At 43.3% G+C, this 17,980-nt stretch overlaps 2 protein-coding genes and 1 long non-coding RNA gene across 6 annotated transcripts in view; 2 read left to right on the forward strand and 1 right to left on the reverse strand.

Annotated features, from left to right (window-relative positions):
* Nucleotides 1–793: 793 nt before the first annotated feature.
* DUSP12 (dual specificity phosphatase 12) lies at nt 794–4,703 on the forward strand. The gene is made up of 6 exons (NM_001278099.4): nt 794–1,061; nt 1,146–1,259; nt 1,333–1,451; nt 2,667–2,763; nt 3,434–3,620; nt 4,206–4,703. The coding sequence occupies exons 1-6, from the start codon at nt 811–813 to the stop codon at nt 4,365–4,367; spliced, it is 930 nt and encodes a 309-aa protein (NP_001265028.1). The 5' UTR covers nt 794–810; the 3' UTR covers nt 4,368–4,703.
* Nucleotides 4,704–5,159: 456 nt separating this feature from the next.
* Nucleotides 5,160–17,980, reverse strand: part of ATP6V1A (ATPase H+ transporting V1 subunit A) — a 28,607-nt gene continuing 15,786 nt past the window's right edge. For all 4 annotated transcript variants that reach the window (NM_001389289.2, NM_001389290.2, XM_040654720.2 and 1 more), the window contains exons 5-15: nt 17,514–17,651; nt 16,865–17,016; nt 15,864–16,026; nt 14,478–14,586; nt 13,558–13,680; nt 13,354–13,468; nt 11,995–12,058; nt 10,955–11,158; nt 9,607–9,701; nt 8,294–8,465; nt 5,160–7,417 (exon numbers count right to left, since the gene is read on the reverse strand). In NM_001389289.2, coding sequence (NP_001376218.1) covers nt 7,325–7,417; nt 8,294–8,465; nt 9,607–9,701; nt 10,955–11,158; nt 11,995–12,058; nt 13,354–13,468; nt 13,558–13,680; nt 14,478–14,586; nt 15,864–16,026; nt 16,865–17,016; nt 17,514–17,651 — 1,428 coding nt within the window. In that variant the 3' untranslated portion in view covers nt 5,160–7,324. The remainder of the gene's footprint in view (nt 7,418–8,293; nt 8,466–9,606; nt 9,702–10,954; nt 11,159–11,994; nt 12,059–13,353; nt 13,469–13,557; nt 13,681–14,477; nt 14,587–15,863; nt 16,027–16,864; nt 17,017–17,513; nt 17,652–17,980) is intronic.
* Nucleotides 13,240–17,746, forward strand: LOC121109310. Its single transcript, XR_005862873.2, has 2 exons — nt 13,240–14,242; nt 16,830–17,746. It is a non-coding gene; the product is annotated as an uncharacterized LOC121109310 (long non-coding RNA).

A 17,980-nucleotide genomic window follows, 5' to 3' on the forward strand; every position in this document is an offset into this window, starting at 1 on the left:
AAAGCACAGCTGTAAGGCGGGTTTCACACCGGGCCAGGCATTTGATTTTTAGAGGCAAGAGGTTCTTTAGATGTTTTACACAAGGCCCTGTAAGGAATTATTTGGCCTGGATTTGGTTTTACCTTACAGCTAGAAGCATTGCCAGCGAGTAATGTACATAATAGAAAGTTTCCCAGAAATATAAAACCTGTGACATTAAAAATGTGCTTACAGTTTGAATCCTAAATGAGAAGCCTCAGTTTGGAAAGAGTTAAAGCCTACCAGTGTTTGCTTTATCCTGCAAGTCAACCTCAGTGTCACTTATGTAGATGCAATCATGTAGCAGATCTTACAAGCAAACTGATTTAATTTCCCAGCAGATTTTTCTTGCGGCTCAGCTGAGATGAAGAAAGAACCCTGCTTGTTGTGAGCTCCCTACGAAGCAGCCTGGGTATCTCACAGTGAACGAAGGGCCCTCACAGCCCTGCTTTAACCTCCACGAAGGTGATTTACACACTGGTGCCAGTTCCAGAGGCTCCCCAGATAAATACTCCTCCAGGCTTCCTTTCCTCAGCACACCACTTTGAGGTGCAAGAATAGCAGAAATCTTGAGGAAAAGCGCAGGTGCTGGATTTTCTTGCCGTGACTGAGCTCACCTCTACCCTGTTCAAACAAACACCCCGTTGGACCGCGGCAGCTCCAGGCTGCCTCTGCTGGCTGCCGCACTGCCAGCCCGCGCTGAAGCTCCGCCATGTTGGGGCCAGCGGCGGCCGCCGGAAGCCGCCATCTTGTGGGCGGGGCCAGGGCCGGAGCCGGAGCCGGTGCGGCGGGATGGTGCCGGTGCTGCCGGGGCTTTACGTGGGCGGCGCGGAGTCGTGCTCGTCCTCGAAGGCGCTGGCGGCGGCGGGGGTGATGGCGGTGCTGACGGTGGACGCGGAGGAGCCGCCTCCGTTGCCGGGGGTGCGGACGTTGTACATCCGGGCGCTGGACGAGCCCGGCGCCGACCTGCTGAGCCGCCTGGACGAGTGCGCTGCCTTCATCGGCGCGGCGCGGGCGGGCGGCGGGGCCGTCCTCGTGCGGTGGTGAGGGCCGGGGTTGGTGGTGTGTCGGGGCCGGCCTCCCCGGGCTGCTCTAAGCCATCGCCTCGTCTCGCCTTTCGCCTGCAGCCAGGCCGGAGTGAGCCGCAGCGTGGCCGTGGTGACCGCGTACCTGATGAAGACCCAGGGGCTCGGCTGGGAGGAGGCGTACGCCGCCGTCAGGGCCGCCAAACCCGATGCCGAGTGAGTGCCCGTCTTTCGGCACCCCCGGCCGGACGGGCCCGGTCTCAGCCTGCTCTCCTCTCCCCCACCGCAGGGTGAACCCGGGCTTCCAGAGGCAGCTGAAGCTATACGAGGCCATGGGCTGTGCCGTGGATAGCAGCAGTGCCCTGTACAAGCAGCATCGCCTGCAGGTGCTCACGGAGAGGTTCTCCGGTGAGTGGGGCAGCCTTGGGGCCGGGGGATGCCTTGCCCAAAAGCCACGCGGTGTTACTGAACCCTGAGCTTGGGATGAGTCAGATGGCCCAGAGAGGTGGTGGATGCCCCATCCTTTGAGACGTTTAAGGTCAGGCTGGTGCGGGTCTGAGCGACATGATTGAACTGCAGGTGTCCCTGTGTACTGCAGGGGGTAGGACCGGATGACCTTCAAAGGTCCCTTTTGACTCAAACGATTCTGTGAGTCCTGCTGCTGGCTCCTGAGCGGTGTACTGAGTACTCACATGTGGATGTGCCCATGGCAGCCATGCAGTCTGCTTCATGCTGCATTGGACAGCGCCAGGCACCCACTTTCTGATGTGCAGCTGCTTTAAATTATGACAGTTACCAGTCTTAAGCCATATGCCATGATCTGTGACCTCTGACCCCTGCTGCTGTGGCTTGTAGCTGTATTTAACTGGCTGTGGATCAGATAGATCCCTTGTGTCTGGTGTGCTGCATGAGGACAGCATGGGAGTACAGCAGTGAGCTGTGCTTCAGAGATTGTTAAAAAAAAGGAACAAAAATGCAGAAGACTCATTGCAGAGCTTATTTGCTGTATCTGCACAGACAGTAAATTGGTGAATGTCCGTCCATAGCCAGACATCTCAGGTGGGACGAGCATGGCGCATCTGTTCTTAAATGCAAAGAAGCATGTCAGAGGGATGCTCTCATAGAAAGCTTACTGTTGCTGACTTGGATTGCTGCCCTCAAAGTAGCTGAGCCTTGAATTGGCCAGACAGATGTTCACATCGTATCTCTAATAGCTCATTAGTGGAGGCTAACGGGGTCTTTGAGGCATATCTAAGAAACGAATCTGTGATTAACTGTTTCCTTTGGCAAGATGCAGGAATAATGGTCAAATTGCTGTTTCATTTTCAGAGCAAAAGGCAACTGTTTACCTTTCTTCAGGCTAAATCCTAGATTCCTTTTCACTGTTAAATGAATCCCTATTTTATGCATGGTGGGATGAGGCTGTTTTGCTTTGAACTTGCCTAATGGAATGGGTGAGGTCTTTCCTCATCTGTTTTTTTTGGATTTATTTTGCCAAGGCAAAGAAGGTGAAGAAGATGGCTTTTGCATATGGTGACCAGGGCAGAATGCTGTCTTCTCTCACTGGAATGTATCAGTGCCCTTATCAGTCTGACTTACAACTCAGTACTGTCCCCTCTGCAGAACTTCAAGACTTACCCCAAGAAGTCTTTGCTGTCGATCCAACCATTGCATGTCAGACTCCAAACACAGAAGTTCTCTATAGATGCAGGAAATGCAGGTACTGAACCTTTTGTATTTCCCACAAAATGTCATCTTGAAATGATCTTGAGAGGAAAATAGCCTGCATGAATTAGAGGCCATGTCGTTATTTTTGAAGCAGGGATAAGATCTTGTGTAAGTTTCCATACAACGTGTGCCACAGAAATTAAACAAACACAAATATATTAGGAAATACAAAACTTGAAGTTGGGCAGCACTTGTGCACCCTAACTTGCCACGTTATGCAGGCAGGTGCAATTCTGCTTGACTATGTAAAGCTGCTTGCTCTGCAGTCGTATATTCTAGTTTGTTTTTGAGAATTGCTTTCTACAGGGAAAAGAAGACTCCATTTTAACTATCTTTATACTAAAGTACAGTTAAAAGATCCTGCTGCTTCTTAGGTGTAGATATTATTTTTCCAAATATATGAGCTTAGTTTTAAAGTTTCACTAGTAGGGAATTGTTTAAACACAGATCAATGTAAGAAAAGGCATATAGTGGTGGAGCAGAGCCCAAGACTACACGAATTCTAAGATTTGTTATGATGCAGCCCTAAATGGAGTCAGTGCCTGCCTATGAAAAGACATACTATTTATCTAGTTACTATCAAAAGGTCCTCGTCCCCGTGCTCTCTAAGCTTCACCAATAAAAGTGTTTCAACTTTTTTCCCCCTCTGTCATGGAGAACAGGCGCGCTCTGTTCCGCAGTTCCAGCATTTTGTCCCACGTGGAAGGAAGTGGACCAACAGCCTTTGCTCACAAGAGAATAACAGAGTCTACGCATCTTCGTGGCAGTGGCCCTGATAAGTGCACCTCTTACTTCATTGAGCCCGTGCAGTGGATGGAGCCAGCACTGCTAGGAGTAACGGAAGGACAGGTGAATGCATTTTTTTGGATATCTCAGCCAAGGTAAAACAAACAGTTGCTGTTCCTTGATGTGAAGGCCCTCACGCAACATCCTAGGTCTCCTAGCCTCTCCTGCATCAGTTTTGCAGCTTATGAACAGATTTTTCAAATGTTAGAATATCCCTGTATAAGGAAATGAGCTGGTGATCTTGTTGGATTGAGTACGCCAGGAAGGATGTTTGACAGGTTTTTTTTGGTTTGTTTTTAGTATAATAGAGTTTGTGAGACGTAAAAAACCCGTTATGGTCTTATGCTGACCAAGGCTTTCTGATGTCTGAGATTGGCAAGTGTCCTGGAACCACGCCAGGTCTGAGCAGCTGCATTTCCACATCTTCCCTTCTGCCAGCACAGCTGCCTGTCACACACTAGGGCATGGCAAGCTCCAGCTGTGTCTGTATAGCTGTTGTTTGGGTGGGTTTTTTTTGGCCTGTTTTTCAGACTGTTTAACTTCTGTGAAATGATACAAGAGCTGGCTTTAGTGCAGGTTTCCATAACTTAATGTACCATAGAATACATCTGCATGCATCTTACAATGGATCGTTTGTTTTTCTTGCAGCTTTTGTGTCCCAAATGCACGTCTAAGCTGGGTTCCTTTAGCTGGTGGGGTGAGCAGTGTTCTTGCGGCCACTGGGTGACCCCTGCCTTCCAGATACACAAAAGTCGAGTGGATGAAGCGAGAACTCTGTCAGTTGGTAACTTCCACACTGCCAAAACCTGAACTCATAGCCTCTTTCAATGGATCTCTAAATGACCACAGAGAAATCCCAGCTCCCCAGGGTTTGCCAGGACAGAGCCTGAGACTTCCATCCCTTTGTAAGCAGAGGAATTACTTGAGTGTCTGATCTATTTTTGCTTTCAGTATATCTGAAATACAGGATGTATACATTCATATATTTATATATATGCACATTTACATATAAAATAAATGCATATGTATAAGGATAGTAAAGCATGTCCTTCAAAGATATGATAAACAGTGGTCAAAGATGTACAAAAATGCCTGAACGTGATGTTTATAGCAACAGACTGAATAAAAGTTATTTACAAATTCTGATCCTTATTGTTAAAATAATACTATCATGTTAGTTTTAGGTTGTGGACAACAGTATTATTTGCCTTCAGCTACAGAAGTTCATGTGGTATACAGGGCAGGGAAAGAGTGTAAGGCTCAGTGAAGTGCCATAACATGGCACCATTACCATTGTTGGATTAGTAGTACTGAAAAGCAAGATCCATTTATACTTCTCTTACACCACAGTTCCAAAAATCTATCCCAGGGGCATATCCTACAGTATAATTCTTCATGTAATGTCTGAGGAGATTGTGTAAGCTGTACGAAAATGGGGGACCTGAGGTTATATACCCTGCTAAGTTGTCTATCCCAGATTAAAGAGATCCCAAAATGATGAACTAAGATTTCAGGCAAGCAGTAAGCTTTGCTCATGAGGGTCTGTGTATGCCACTGTAGCACAGCTTTGGTTTGACCACAGAAAAGAGGACAGGTAAGATCTACGTTAAATCCATTTTATTCTCATTGACTCCCAACAGTTTTTTAAATGGTTTTTTTTTGTTTGTTTTTTTTAACACAATTTCCAGCAACATACATTATGAAATATACAAGAAAGTAGGTGGTTGGGTTCTGCCCATCTTTTCATTCCTCCCACAGCTGTGGAGGGAAGACTTGCAGTACACACAGTGAACATCAGAATCTCAACACTGAAAACTGAGACACAAAACAAAAAAGACAAAAATATATATGAAACTGTTTGAACTGGTCACACTTCAGGGCCAGGTACAGCACAATAAATATTAGAACTGTATTATCTTAGACATCTTCTGTAAAGTTTATAACATCCTCTATTTAAAGAGATAAGAACATCTGTTTTCTAGCATGAAATGCTACATAGTACAGTGGTGAGGGGTACAAACAATGAGGAATCCAGCAAGGGCTCAAAATGGTGACTACTCATTCACACATGCTCATTGTTAAGTAAGCAGCATACACTGAAAGTTTGGTGAACTGTAAACTTAACTGTTCACTACCAGAATATCAGCTGGAATAGTAGTTTATTTTGGGAGAGCTAAACATAGTAAATCCATTTAAGTTTCAACTGAGCTCTCCGTGGCAAACAGCGAGTTGATATCATCATGGAAGTGGCAGCATTTGGTCCTTAGCGCCAACATACCCTTTCACCATTGCTGTTCAAAGCTGGCAGCTGGTGGAAAAAACACTTCAGTGTGGAATTAATGCAAAGCCCTGCCACTACCAGCGGCATCTCCAACTGTTACTGTTTCATGACCATAACAAGTCTAGATGTCAGCTGGCACCCAGCTGGGCATTACAGTGTTGCACAACAAAGAAGTATTAGATGTCATCTGACACAAGAGAGTCAAGACCAACGAGTATGCCAGCATCTTCATCTCTCTCTGCAGCAATGATAGGAGTGCTGGCGCTTGAATTTTGACAGAAAAGCTGCTCTACACTCATTTCTCATCTCATACTAGTTTTGCCAACAAGCCCAAGACACAGCAGAGTTTCAGTTGCTTGACAGACTGTGCTTCCAGAGCATGGTGCAGAAGTCGCTAGCTTCTCTTGCATCATAATAAGAAGGCAGAACTAAATACATTTTGTACTGTCAATCTTTCCCCTCTTTAACCCCCACCCCCAGAAGTTAAGCATCTCAGAATCTTTCTACGCAAGAAATGAGGACCGTCTGTGCCATTGCCAAACAGGCACAATGAACACAGGTGGAGCAGGAAGATTAAGCACGTACTTTTTCTTTCCTAAACACCACCTGGACATTGCACTCGTAGGCAAGAGTTGGTAGAGAGCACCACCTAGGAAAGATTATGTTCCTGGTCCACACCTGTGGAATCTTGTTACATGTCATAGTACAAAGCAGCAGTAACAAGCTTCACAAACTAAAGCAGCTGAGTGTTGTGAAACATTATGGGGTGAGTGGGAGACAAGAAGGCAAAAATATCCTGGAAGTTGAGCACCTATGGCTTCAATTTTAGCTGGTGCTCCATCCAATAGTCCTATCTGTATTAAGTAGGAAAATAAAATTCTATTTCTCCAGTGTACAAAAGCATACTGGCTACTCGCACATGCTCATCTTCTAGTCAGTCCTTCCTTGGAGAGATCCAGATCTACCACATTTCAATACCAACAGACTCAGCCAAAGGCTGCAGAAGGGATGTAGTAAGGAAGAACTTTGGTTATATCAACATGGCATGTCAGAATATGGTCAGAAATTCTGTTTCATGATAGTCACCTAGCAAAGTGCTAGACCTAAATGCCCTTACCACTGCCAGCTCAGAATGTACCGCGTGACTGCATTAAGATCTACACCTCCTCTGCCAGTACAGGTCAGTTGGTTGTGTTACCAAATGATCTGGGGGAGGGCAAGGTGAATTTTTTTCCCACCCTAGAAGTGTACAACAGCATTTCTTCACTCAGCCAGGCCCACTCACACATCACTCACTATTTCAGACACACAAAGCAATGCCAAACACAAACTAAGGAATGTTCTGTAAAGACACTGAGTATGAACAGGGAAACACAGGGCTATTTATCAACTCAAGTACTGTTGCATCATTCTTGTAAGGTAGGGAAGCAGAGGAGCTGAGATGAGGAATTCAGAGGACAAACCAGAGTGGTCACAGAGGTTCAGTCTAGTCTTCCAGACTGCGAAATGCATTCTGCATATCCTCAAACAGTTGAGCATAGTCTGCCTTGATTTTTGTTTCACCATCTTTGACGGGGTCCTGAAAAACAATACATTGAGTGTACAGATCAGTCTTGAAAAGCCTCTGGTCCTTATGGCAACCCTGTTTTGCCACTGCTGTATTTTCTTTACCTCAGGATTAACACCTGCTACACAGGCCACATGTACTTACATGCGCGGATTACGCTACTTCTCATTGTCTTGCTGAAGTACACAGACTACAGAACACTTACATTCCTATGCTTCTTAGCCTGGTACCCAGGAAATATCACTTTCTTTCCTAACTATTACTGCACTAGAGGGCCACCTCTACTTAACACGCATTCATCCTTTGGTTTCCATTTTTCAGCCAAGCTATCCACTGCTATGCTGCATGCTAAGTGTCTTCTCATGGCCAGGGTTTGTAAATAGAAGGATTACTTCCCTCTCTACATAACCAGCTCTCAAGCAAGCTTATATGCCCAGTTGTATCTTGTTCTGTTCTTCCTGTTTTAGGAGTATATACCAGGGATCTACCTGTTGCAGAAACAAGCCAGTATCCTGCAGGAGTAGAAGACACTGGCACACAAGAACACTTACCTTTACATGCAATATCTCATGGTATTTGTTCCTGAAAGACTGGTGATATTAGCAATGGCTTAAAAGAGTTTTCACAAAATAACTGTCATACTTCATATTCCTTAGCTACGTCAACATCAGATTGCATCACAGATTACTGTCCTAGCAGTAAATGCTAAAACTCATCCAGAACATGCTAGTGTAAGTATAGGGGTAGGAAAGCTGCACCTTACAAAGATGGGTAACCCAGGTGCATAGACATTTATCTATGGCAACTGATAACCACTTTTAAGTTACAGCCTCTTAGAAGCACTGAGAACTCCCCCAAGTAACCCAAGCTGGTTCCTTATGAACATACCTTGAATTTCATGGAGGTAAGTCTATAGAGGATTTCACTCATGTTCTCTCGGATGATGGACCACGTGATCTTATTGTCACTCTGGGCTGTGGTTTCTACAGCACGGCGTGCCATGTCATAAAATGCAATCATATTGGAAAGCATTCCCACTGTTTTGTAGAAAGGGCAGAATCTGATGAAACAGAAGAGGATCTGTCAGGCATCTTGGAGCAATTAACAGGACTACCCTTTGCTCCTGCCTTTGCAGCAACTCTGAATTCTCACCTGAAATAAAGTGTTAGTCTACTTCATGTCAAAGGAGAGAGACAGCCTATGATTGACCTATCTAGAAGCACGGGGCCATCCTGAAGCAAGGTATCTGAAACAGCAACCAAACACTGGACAAAATGGGATAGAACAGTAACCATTGCTGTACAAGTCTGACATCTCAATCTGTGCCAATGCTAATAAGAAAGGGAAAACACCAGAGCAGTCAGCAGAATTCTGTCTTCCTGTTTTGTCCATTATGGGAGTAAGCTTCCTGCAAGCAGCCTGGGAGAACCTGACAGCTCTGCAAGTTTCTTTCCTCACAGGAAAGGAAGCTTTTTGATGATAAGAGCACTCCAGAAACTCCACACGCAGTTGTTTGTTTTTTTAAATGGACAGGTGACTGCAATGGAACGTACCTCACTATTATCTATACAGTATATCATGATACTTTTTGTGCTTCCCTATCACATAAAAGCATACCTTACCCTAATTACATAACTAAAAGCACACACCATACAGAATGATGCATGTCTAGGTTTTTAGAGATTAAATATTTCCAAACCTCCTGAGCTACCTGGGCTGGGGAGTGAGCAGAAGTTCAAAAGCACCCCTAGGCAGGCTGTTGAAAATGAAAGGATAGTGTGGAAAGAAGTAAAAGTAGAGGGAGATGATAAACACTGCACTCGGGGGGAAAAATCCAGTAAGTTTTTAACAGATCAAAATTCTCAGTTACTTGCAATCATCCACTGCTAGAACAAACAGGAAGACTTTGGGTGTTGCCTGTGAAAACAAAGTGGCTGTCTTCTCCTGAGGACATTCTATTGCAAAAACTAACTCAACTGTATTCATTTCAATGGTTGAAGGCTGGAGAAACTCAGAGTGTGACTGCATTTGGAAAAGGTCTGCATGACTTGGGGTAAAACAATATCAATACTTTGTTCAATGGCTTCTATTCTGCCATTTGTTTATGGCCAGTAAAATTCACTTCTGCGCCGATTAGTTTCCAAATAAAATAGCTGTCGAAATCTAGACTACACATGAACGAGGCAGCACTGTAGCCTTACCTGTCATAAGGTGTATAACCATTCTGTTGCAAGAAGTCATCTTTTATCAGCTTGGCAACCTCCAGGGTAATTTTGTCTGTTTCTGCCAAAGAAGCCTAGAAAGGTAAGGTCCACTGTTAGTTCAGTACTTATGTCCATGAAATCATAGAATCACAGAACGGTGGGGCTGGAAGGGACATAAAAAGACCATCAAGTTCCAACCCCCTGCCATAGGCAGGGACACCTCTCTCTACACTAAATTACCCAGAACCCCATCCAGCATGGCCTCGAATGTCTCCAGGGATGGGGCATCCACAGCCTCTCTGGGCAGCTTGTTCTCATCTCACCACCCTCTTAGTGAATAATTTCTTCATAATACCTAGTCTAAACCTACTCTCTTAGTTTAAAGTGTGTTATGTCCTGGTGAAGAACCATTAACTTTCAGTGTTCTTTCTCTTAATGTAGCTTCCAGTAGAATTCTGTCTTTTGGTTGTTTCTTACACCCTGCTATCAAACAGCCGATTTACTACATAGGGTTATTAAGATGAACAAAAAGTCAATAAATCTACTTCAGGTCTGTCTGATTACAAGCAGTGAAAAGGAAGTTTCCTTTGAGATAGGAGGTGTGTTGAAACATCATCTTCTTACCTAAAGTAAAATAATTTTTCCCTTCCATTAAGAGCTTATGTCCAAGGAAGAAAAACTAGATTTCAGCATTTTAGATCAATAAGTAATATTAAGGATTTGATACAAACCTGCATAACTGCTAACAATAGACTTTTTGGCATTCAAGAAAAACGGAGTTGGTGACACTGGTATGTCATACCATGCAGGATAGAGAGCACCCTGCTATTATCAATACCATCAGTCACTCTTTTCTACCAGTTCCAGGACTTCTTTGGTGGGAATAATGCCTGGAATAAAACCACTGGACTGTCAATATCACTTCCATGCCAAGGAACTGAATTTAACCTGCTCTGTAAGTGAGCGTTTTAAAACGCACTTTGGTAAATAAGAAACTGCAGAAGGCCCTAGGATCACATTTCCTTCTCTTCTAAGACTTATCTAAAGAATAGAGTTCTGCTAAGGCAAGACGGGTGAAAGACCTGATTTTGGCTGTACTAGAAAAATCAGTGAACAGGGACAGCACCAGAACAGAACTTTCTCCAAACAACAGCAGTTACCATGTTACCATGCATTACCACCACCTTGTAAATCAGTAGAGCTCACCTAAGCATTGTGGAATTAAGTTACTCTCTAGCATATGCTCTGTATCTGTAAACCACCATGTTTACAGTACTACGCTAAAACAGTTTTCATGGAATCCCACACTTTCTCACAGCCCTCCCTCACCTTCACTTTCACTCACCTTCCCTACGAGCTGCACAATCTCTGCAAGGTCCTCCTCTTCCTGCAGGATCTCTTTGGCCTTTGTCCTGAGAGGGACAAACTCTGTAAAATGCTTGTCGTAGTATTCATCCAGGGCACGGGTATATTTGCTGTAACTGATCAGCCAGTTGACAGAGGGGAAGTGTTTGCGTTGTGCCAGCTTCTTATCCAGGCCCCAGAAAACCTGCCAGAAGCCAGTGAGATCAGCCAGCGTTCCAAATCAAAAACACAATAAATGAAAGTAAAACAACCCCCAATATGACAAGCAGGTTTGAGCAAACAACACGGCAAAGGCTATCACAAATCTTCAAACAAAAGCCTGAGAAAGAAAACCTGCCTTTTACTAATTTAACTGCAGCAGTGACTTTCAAATATGAATCATCGAATGAATCATAGAATGAATTGGGCTGGAAGTGGAAGGGACCCCGAGGATCATCAAGTTCCAGTCCCCCATATATATGCATCTCAAAAAAGGAAAAAGAAAAGCATCCACTTAAGTTGAATTTAGGTTTATTCAGCTTGAGATTCCTCCTAAGTCAGGAGTCACCAGTAGCAAAGAACATCAACACACAAGGCTAATTAAGTGATATTTGACATAGCTCATTTTACCAAAACAGGGATGGGCAATCACTTGCAAGCCATCCTTCTCCCAGTCATCTGCTCTGAGGATTTTTTTTCATGGTGTCAGTGCACCTACCAAGGGTGGTTCAATTTCAATCCTATCTCAGAGTGGCCATATGTAAATTACAGCTCAAAAGGCTGGAATCAAGAAGCAAAGGCATATTCCTGAGCTGTCACTGCTGGAAGGAATTACCACCTTTTCTCCCTTTCCCAAATACATCAGTTCAGAGATCTCACACGAGATTCCACCTCCTACACTGTTGGAATACACCACTGCAAAGTTGCCTGTGTAAAATTAAAGCTCCCACGCCACAGCCAGTGGCAGTAATGTATTAAAGGACAACCATTTTGTCAGGTCTGGCAGCTTAGACAAAAGGGCTACAGCACAGCGAGACCTACCTGAACAATGCCCAAAGTAGCCGATGTTACAGGATCTGAGAAGTCACCTCCTGGGGGAGAGACACTGAGCAGAAAGGCATAGAAGGAAAAGTAAATCAGAATCACTGCCACGGTTTAATCTGAACATACGACCACACAGGTCTGTCATCGCAGAAACGGGAAAGGCCAACATCATTTCACATAAGTAATGGACTGCAAATTTCTGCTGCAGTGAAAGTGGCAGCATATCTACACAGGTGTGGGATATCAATTATATCAGTAACTGACTGATGATATCAAGGTATCGTTTCAGTCAGTTTAGCTCCAAGTAGTCACTCCAGCTTGGATTACAAAACCTACCTCAACTGGAACAGATTCAGGAGGTGTGCTGATATGGCAGCTTGAAACACAGCACAAAGATTTTATGTAAAATACCCCAATTTGAAATGCTTTCAAATAAATGTCAGATATTCACTTATACAGTAAGCACTAACTTCCTTTGGGCTTGACGTGCTAATACCTGCTTCCCCAAACAGGTAAAAGCTTCCCAAACTCCAAAGCAGCTGCTTTTTTGGACTCTGGGAGAAGTTGCAGGTGCTAGAGGCTCTGCTAAAAACCTATGGAGGAAGAGCCATTTTTCGCACAGTATGTTAGACTAATCAATACCACCTACAAGAAAGTGTCTGCCTACTGTGTAAGTTTCCAGTTTGCACTGCTGCAGGACACTTGTCATTACATCAAAAAGGAAAGCAGTGAAGCAGTGATGATCAATTTTCTCTTCTCTTACACCAGAAGTTTTAAGTGCCTCTCCTTTCCTTCCTTTTGGTCACTCCTTCAATACGATGAGAAGGAACTCAGTACTGTCACCACAGCTACACTGGAATGCTTTTCAAACAAAGTTCTCATCTATCACATTAGCTGAAAAATTCCATGTGATTTATCTGGGCACCACATGCTTTTCACAGCCCTGCACTTTGAGATATCCTGTTCCCTGTAGTTCTACTATTTAGCAAGAGAATCATAATACATTATGCTCCCGCACTGTTGCCCTAACTGTCCCCTCTTTCCCATTCTGAGCATGGTTTGACATACTTCTCAGTGACAGTGCTGATGGCTCTCTTCCTGGAGCCCCTTTCTCAGACTGCTGTGACTGTGGTTCTATACCACACAGAACTACCAGTCACATTCATTCTCTCTGCTCCTGTGCACAGCTTAGCAAAAGTTGAGGGTGATCAGAGATTACATATCTACATACATTACACATTCCTAGCTCTGTAGCTGCGCACAGCAACAAGATCCTCTTGTTTGAAGGTATTTTGACATACAAAAAGGTAGAGGAAGAACTGCAGCCAACACAAAGCAAAGAAATGCAACACTCACGCTCCAACAATGCTGACGCTGCCTTCCCTTTCAGGATTTCCCAGACACTTCACTCTGCCAGCTCGCTCATAGAAAGAGGCTAAACGGGCACCAAGGTAGGCTGGATAACCACTGTCTGCAAGTATCAACGTACAGAAATAGAGTCAAAAGCTCTGAGTTTAAAGGATGTCTTCACAAGTCTAGACGAAGAAAAGAACAACTCACCAGCTGGCATTTCAGCCAGTCGTCCCGAAATTTCTCTGAGGGCCTCAGCCCATCGGGAAGTAGAGTCTGCCATCATACTGACATGGTAGCCCATGTCTCGGAAATACTCCGACAGGGTGATTCCTAGAACAAATACAGCAGCACAGTGCAGGATAGTGTTGGAAAAGGAATTCTACCCTCACATGCTGTCATTAAGAGGCAAACAAGTTAAGTTATTTATGTTTCAGTCTTTACTGACATCAGACTGTAAAGGTACTATTCCTTTCCACAAGCCCATGATGGATTTTTGTTTGTTTGTTTTTGTTTTTTTGTTTATTTCATTCCACTCTTCTCATTTTTGCTTACAAACCACCCTGACAAATCTTATGTTCCTGCCTATTTCTTTGAGGAGACAGGGCAATATCACTGACACTCCTATTTGCCTCACGAAGGCTCTTCTTATTGTAAAATGTCTCCTTCCTTTCTAAGCCACCAGAACATAAAGATGTTTTATCTGACAGCTTTTCATGAAGAAGTATTAAGAAAAAAAAAATCCTCTGAGAGGCTGCAGTGGAAAAAAGAGTATTTCTGAGAGAGCACTATTTCTACCCATTGAGAAGCTGTACCTGTCAGCAAAAAGCTACTCATGAAGAACATAAGATTACATAATTAATACATGGGGCAAAACTACAGGAGACCCAGTGTGGTAAGTTTTATTTATAAGCAAGAATTTATTCAGCATGTGGAGATCATAGCTGGGTATAAGAAAGCAAAATCCATTTGTGATACTCACTAAGAATTCATGCAAGCACAGCCTGAAAGGGTTGATTTATGTAATTAAACAGGGGGTCTTGGTACTGACCATCCTAGGAACTGAAAATACTAGAGCATGACGACTTGCTCCATACATGCAGCCTTTTCCAGCCTCCTGTAAATCTTACCAGTATAGATAGAGGCCTCTCTGGCAGCCACAGGCATATTGGAGGTATTTGCTACCAGAGCTGTTCTCTTCATGATGCTTTCTACCTTGCCATCAACTTCCATTGTTAACTACAATGCAATGAAAAAGACACAACAAAAACTATAAAGATTCCCACAAAGTTAGCAATTTATCTATTTAAACTCTATTACCTTATATAAGGATAGTCTCCTCACAGTTAGTCTACCAAAGCAGTATTTAGATTAGAGATTTCAGGATTCTATACTGTTTTTCCTGTTTATACTGTTTTTCCTGTTTATACTGTTTTTCCTGTTTATACTGTTTTTCCTGTTTATACTGTTTTTCCTGTTTATACTGTTTTTCCTGTTTATACTGTTTTTCCTGTTTATACTGTTTTTCCTGTTTATACTGTTTTTCCTGTTTATACTGTTTTTACGTGTGCCTCAGCCTCATCTCATCTTCTGCTAATGGCAATCCCTGTTAATGCCACTGCTCACTACAAACGAGTGATGACAAATCTACTCCATCAGGAAGTACGTTATCCTCTTTCAGCCTCACTTTACTAGGCTGAAAGAGCCAAAAATCTTATCTTTCCCTCTTAAATCCACTAGGAAACAAGAGAGCTTTTTTCCCCACCTGTACTAATCTGAGTCCATTTTTTGACAATTGGACGTAAGCCCACGTACATAACTCAGATGATCTCTCATATGCACATGAACAACAGAATGCATATCCTGACATTTGTGTAGCATTCTACTTAAGAACATCCTGAGATTTACCCTTCTCCATGGCCACCGCAGTGTGACATCGTCACGTTGCAAATCAGCACATAAGACTTATTTCTAACAGTGGAGTTTCAACCTAACAGTTTGGATCTGCTCTTTCCTCTATTTTACAGAAGTCGGCACCACAACTAACCCACTAACATATAACAACAGTAAGGTGAAACTAGGCATTTTCAGCTTCCTTCAGAAAGCATTCCGAAGCCTAACTGGCAAAACTTATATCATGTAACAGTATGCATCATCATCTTGCACCTTGTAAATACAGATGCCACATCTGGTATATGTGATTAAGCTAGAAAAGTTAGAGATAACAACAATTAAAGGTAACATCCTTGTAAGTAACTGTACACTCAGGCATTCATTTTGGATTTGTTTTAAACAAGTTAAAAGGCACGCCCAAACACCAGTCCAGATGCTTGAGAGGCCACTGAAGTCATGTTTGTATGATCCAAAAGTGATTTCTGCTACTACTTAAAGAACTTAAAGCCAATAAGATTTTTTTCTAGTCACTATACCAATAAGATATTTTATTCAGTTGCTGTACTAGTATAATAGCAAGTCTTTCCAAGAAGGTTTACTCTCCATGAATTCCCCATACTAACCTCAGGAAAATCTCTCAGTACTTCAGACATTTCATTTCCTCGTTCTCCACAGCCTACATAAATGATGACATCACTGTTGGAGTATTTTGAGAGAGACTGCGAGATCACAGTCTTTCCACAACCGAATGCCCCGGGAATTGCTGTTGTACCCCCTTGTACACACCTGAGTAAAGAAAAGGGACTCTGATTGGCAAGGAACTCAAAAACAGCTCTCTTCCATCTCAGAATGTGTTTTCTAGTAAGGAAACAACTGCATAATTAAAAGCAGAACAACAGGAGTCACATTCAGTGTTCTGTCTGAGAAGCATGGTGGTATTTCACTAAACCAAAGGAATAAACTATCCTTTCTTTCTACTGCCTTTGAAATACATGAGGTACGTTGGTACAACAACTACACTTTCAGGCTCGAGACAGTTTACACAGCTGGAAGCACTGATGGAACACAAATGTTAAGAAAAGAACATCAGTGCTACTTAAACGTGCATTAGAAGAACGAGCAGAACAGTATTTTTAGGACCAAAAAATTACTCCATTCTGTGCCTTGGAACTCAGCCACTTAAGTGAGAATTTGGAGTTACAATTAAGCGTGACAGTTTCTGTCAGCGGTAACTTCAGACTCATTGTGAACTACACCTCAAGAACACGGAAAGAGATCCTACTCGTGTGCTCAAATGCAGATATCCAAGCTTGAAAGTTGTAGCTTTTCTGAAGGTTTGGTATGATTAAATCATTTTTACCTTTGTCATTTATTTCCTGAATTAACGTAAAAAACACCATCCTGTTAAACCTCCTTTTAACTTCTCCCCACTTCCATTTTCCATTCATAGGTTCCTCCATCAGACAGGTATAGAGATAAGGGCAATTCAGCTAGATAACGTTTTTTTGAGATTATGCTGTGGTACACAGTGAATGTTTGGGATCTGTTCACCCTTCAAGAAATTAACACCATCCTTTCCCCCAAAACAGGTTTCTTACATATGAGCAGACAGAATATGACTTACGGGAAGAGGGCATCTAGCACCCGTTGGCCAGTTAACAAAGGATGATTCGCTGGTAACTTTTCAGTCACAGGACGGACTTGACGTACAGGCCAGACTTGGACCATAGTGAACTTTTCCTTCACACCTTCAAACTCCAGCTCTAAGACAACATCCTAACAAAGAGCACCAGACATCTGAAGTGAGCCAACAAGTGCACAGTGGATCAGCACGCAAATTCTCACCTCAACTGCTCCGCGCTGCTAGGACTTCAGTAGGACCATGGATTTTGCAGAACTTAACACCCTATCGTCCCCCACTGAGGAAAAGCATGTTTCCACATTTACAATATGATCGGGGAACTTTTCATATTCATCGGATACTGTAGATGCCCACACAGGACAATAAATACGGCATACTTAAGTGCCACTGGGAAGTCACATACATAGAAAGTAACTGCACGAGAAAAAACTACATAATCCCCGCTGGCAAGGCAGCAGAAGTGATCAGCTTTGTGGTCTTTTCCAACCTTAATGATTCTATGATACTTTCAACTCTGACACCCTGTTGCACGAAAGGCTTTGAAGGTGGCATCTCACAGAAGAGAAAGGGGTCCTGCAACCTTACAAAAGAAACATGGAACACCCCAGTAACTCTTGTCTGGGAGACTTACTGAAGTGTCATAGTTTCCTGGTGGAGCAATGTATGTAACTGTACCCCTGTTCCGTGGGGGCAGCATGATTTTGTGTTTGATAAGAGAGTTTTCATTCACCACACCATAAATGTCTCCACCAGTGATGTGGCTGCCAACCTGAAATCAGAAAGCGTCTATTAGCCATAAACAAGAATTTCATTTTAAAAAAAGAATGCTGACAAGGAATCATATAAAATAACAATAACTATCAAGTCTAGCACCATTATGATTTCCTTTACAAATGCACTGTTACAGCACAGTAGGCCATTTACATAACTCATTACTCTAACAGCACATTGCTAGCAATACTAAATGCGTTCAGGAGCATTTCAAAGCTCAGACTATAGCACTTACTGATTGATGCAAGGAATTCTCCTTGTTTCTTTCATACCTCTCAGCTTAATGTGCTAAGTAGAGAATCTGCTAACCTGCAGGACTGGAAAAGA

Source organism: Gallus gallus, chromosome 1, assembly GCF_016699485.2.
Source record: "Gallus gallus isolate bGalGal1 chromosome 1, bGalGal1.mat.broiler.GRCg7b, whole genome shotgun sequence".
Lineage (NCBI taxonomy): Eukaryota > Metazoa > Chordata > Aves > Galliformes > Phasianidae > Gallus > Gallus gallus.

Coding starts and splice junctions, on each gene's coding strand:
- DUSP12 (NM_001278099.4), top strand. CDS start 811: ATGGTGCCGGTGCTGCCGGGGCTTTACGTGGGCGGCGCGGAGTCGTGC. Junction 1,260..1,332: donor GCCGCCAAACCCGATGCCGA/GTGAGTGCCCGT, acceptor CCCCCACCGCAG/GGTGAACCCGGGCTTCCAGA. Junction 1,452..2,666: donor GCTCACGGAGAGGTTCTCCG/GTGAGTGGGGCA, acceptor TCCCCTCTGCAG/AACTTCAAGACTTACCCCAA.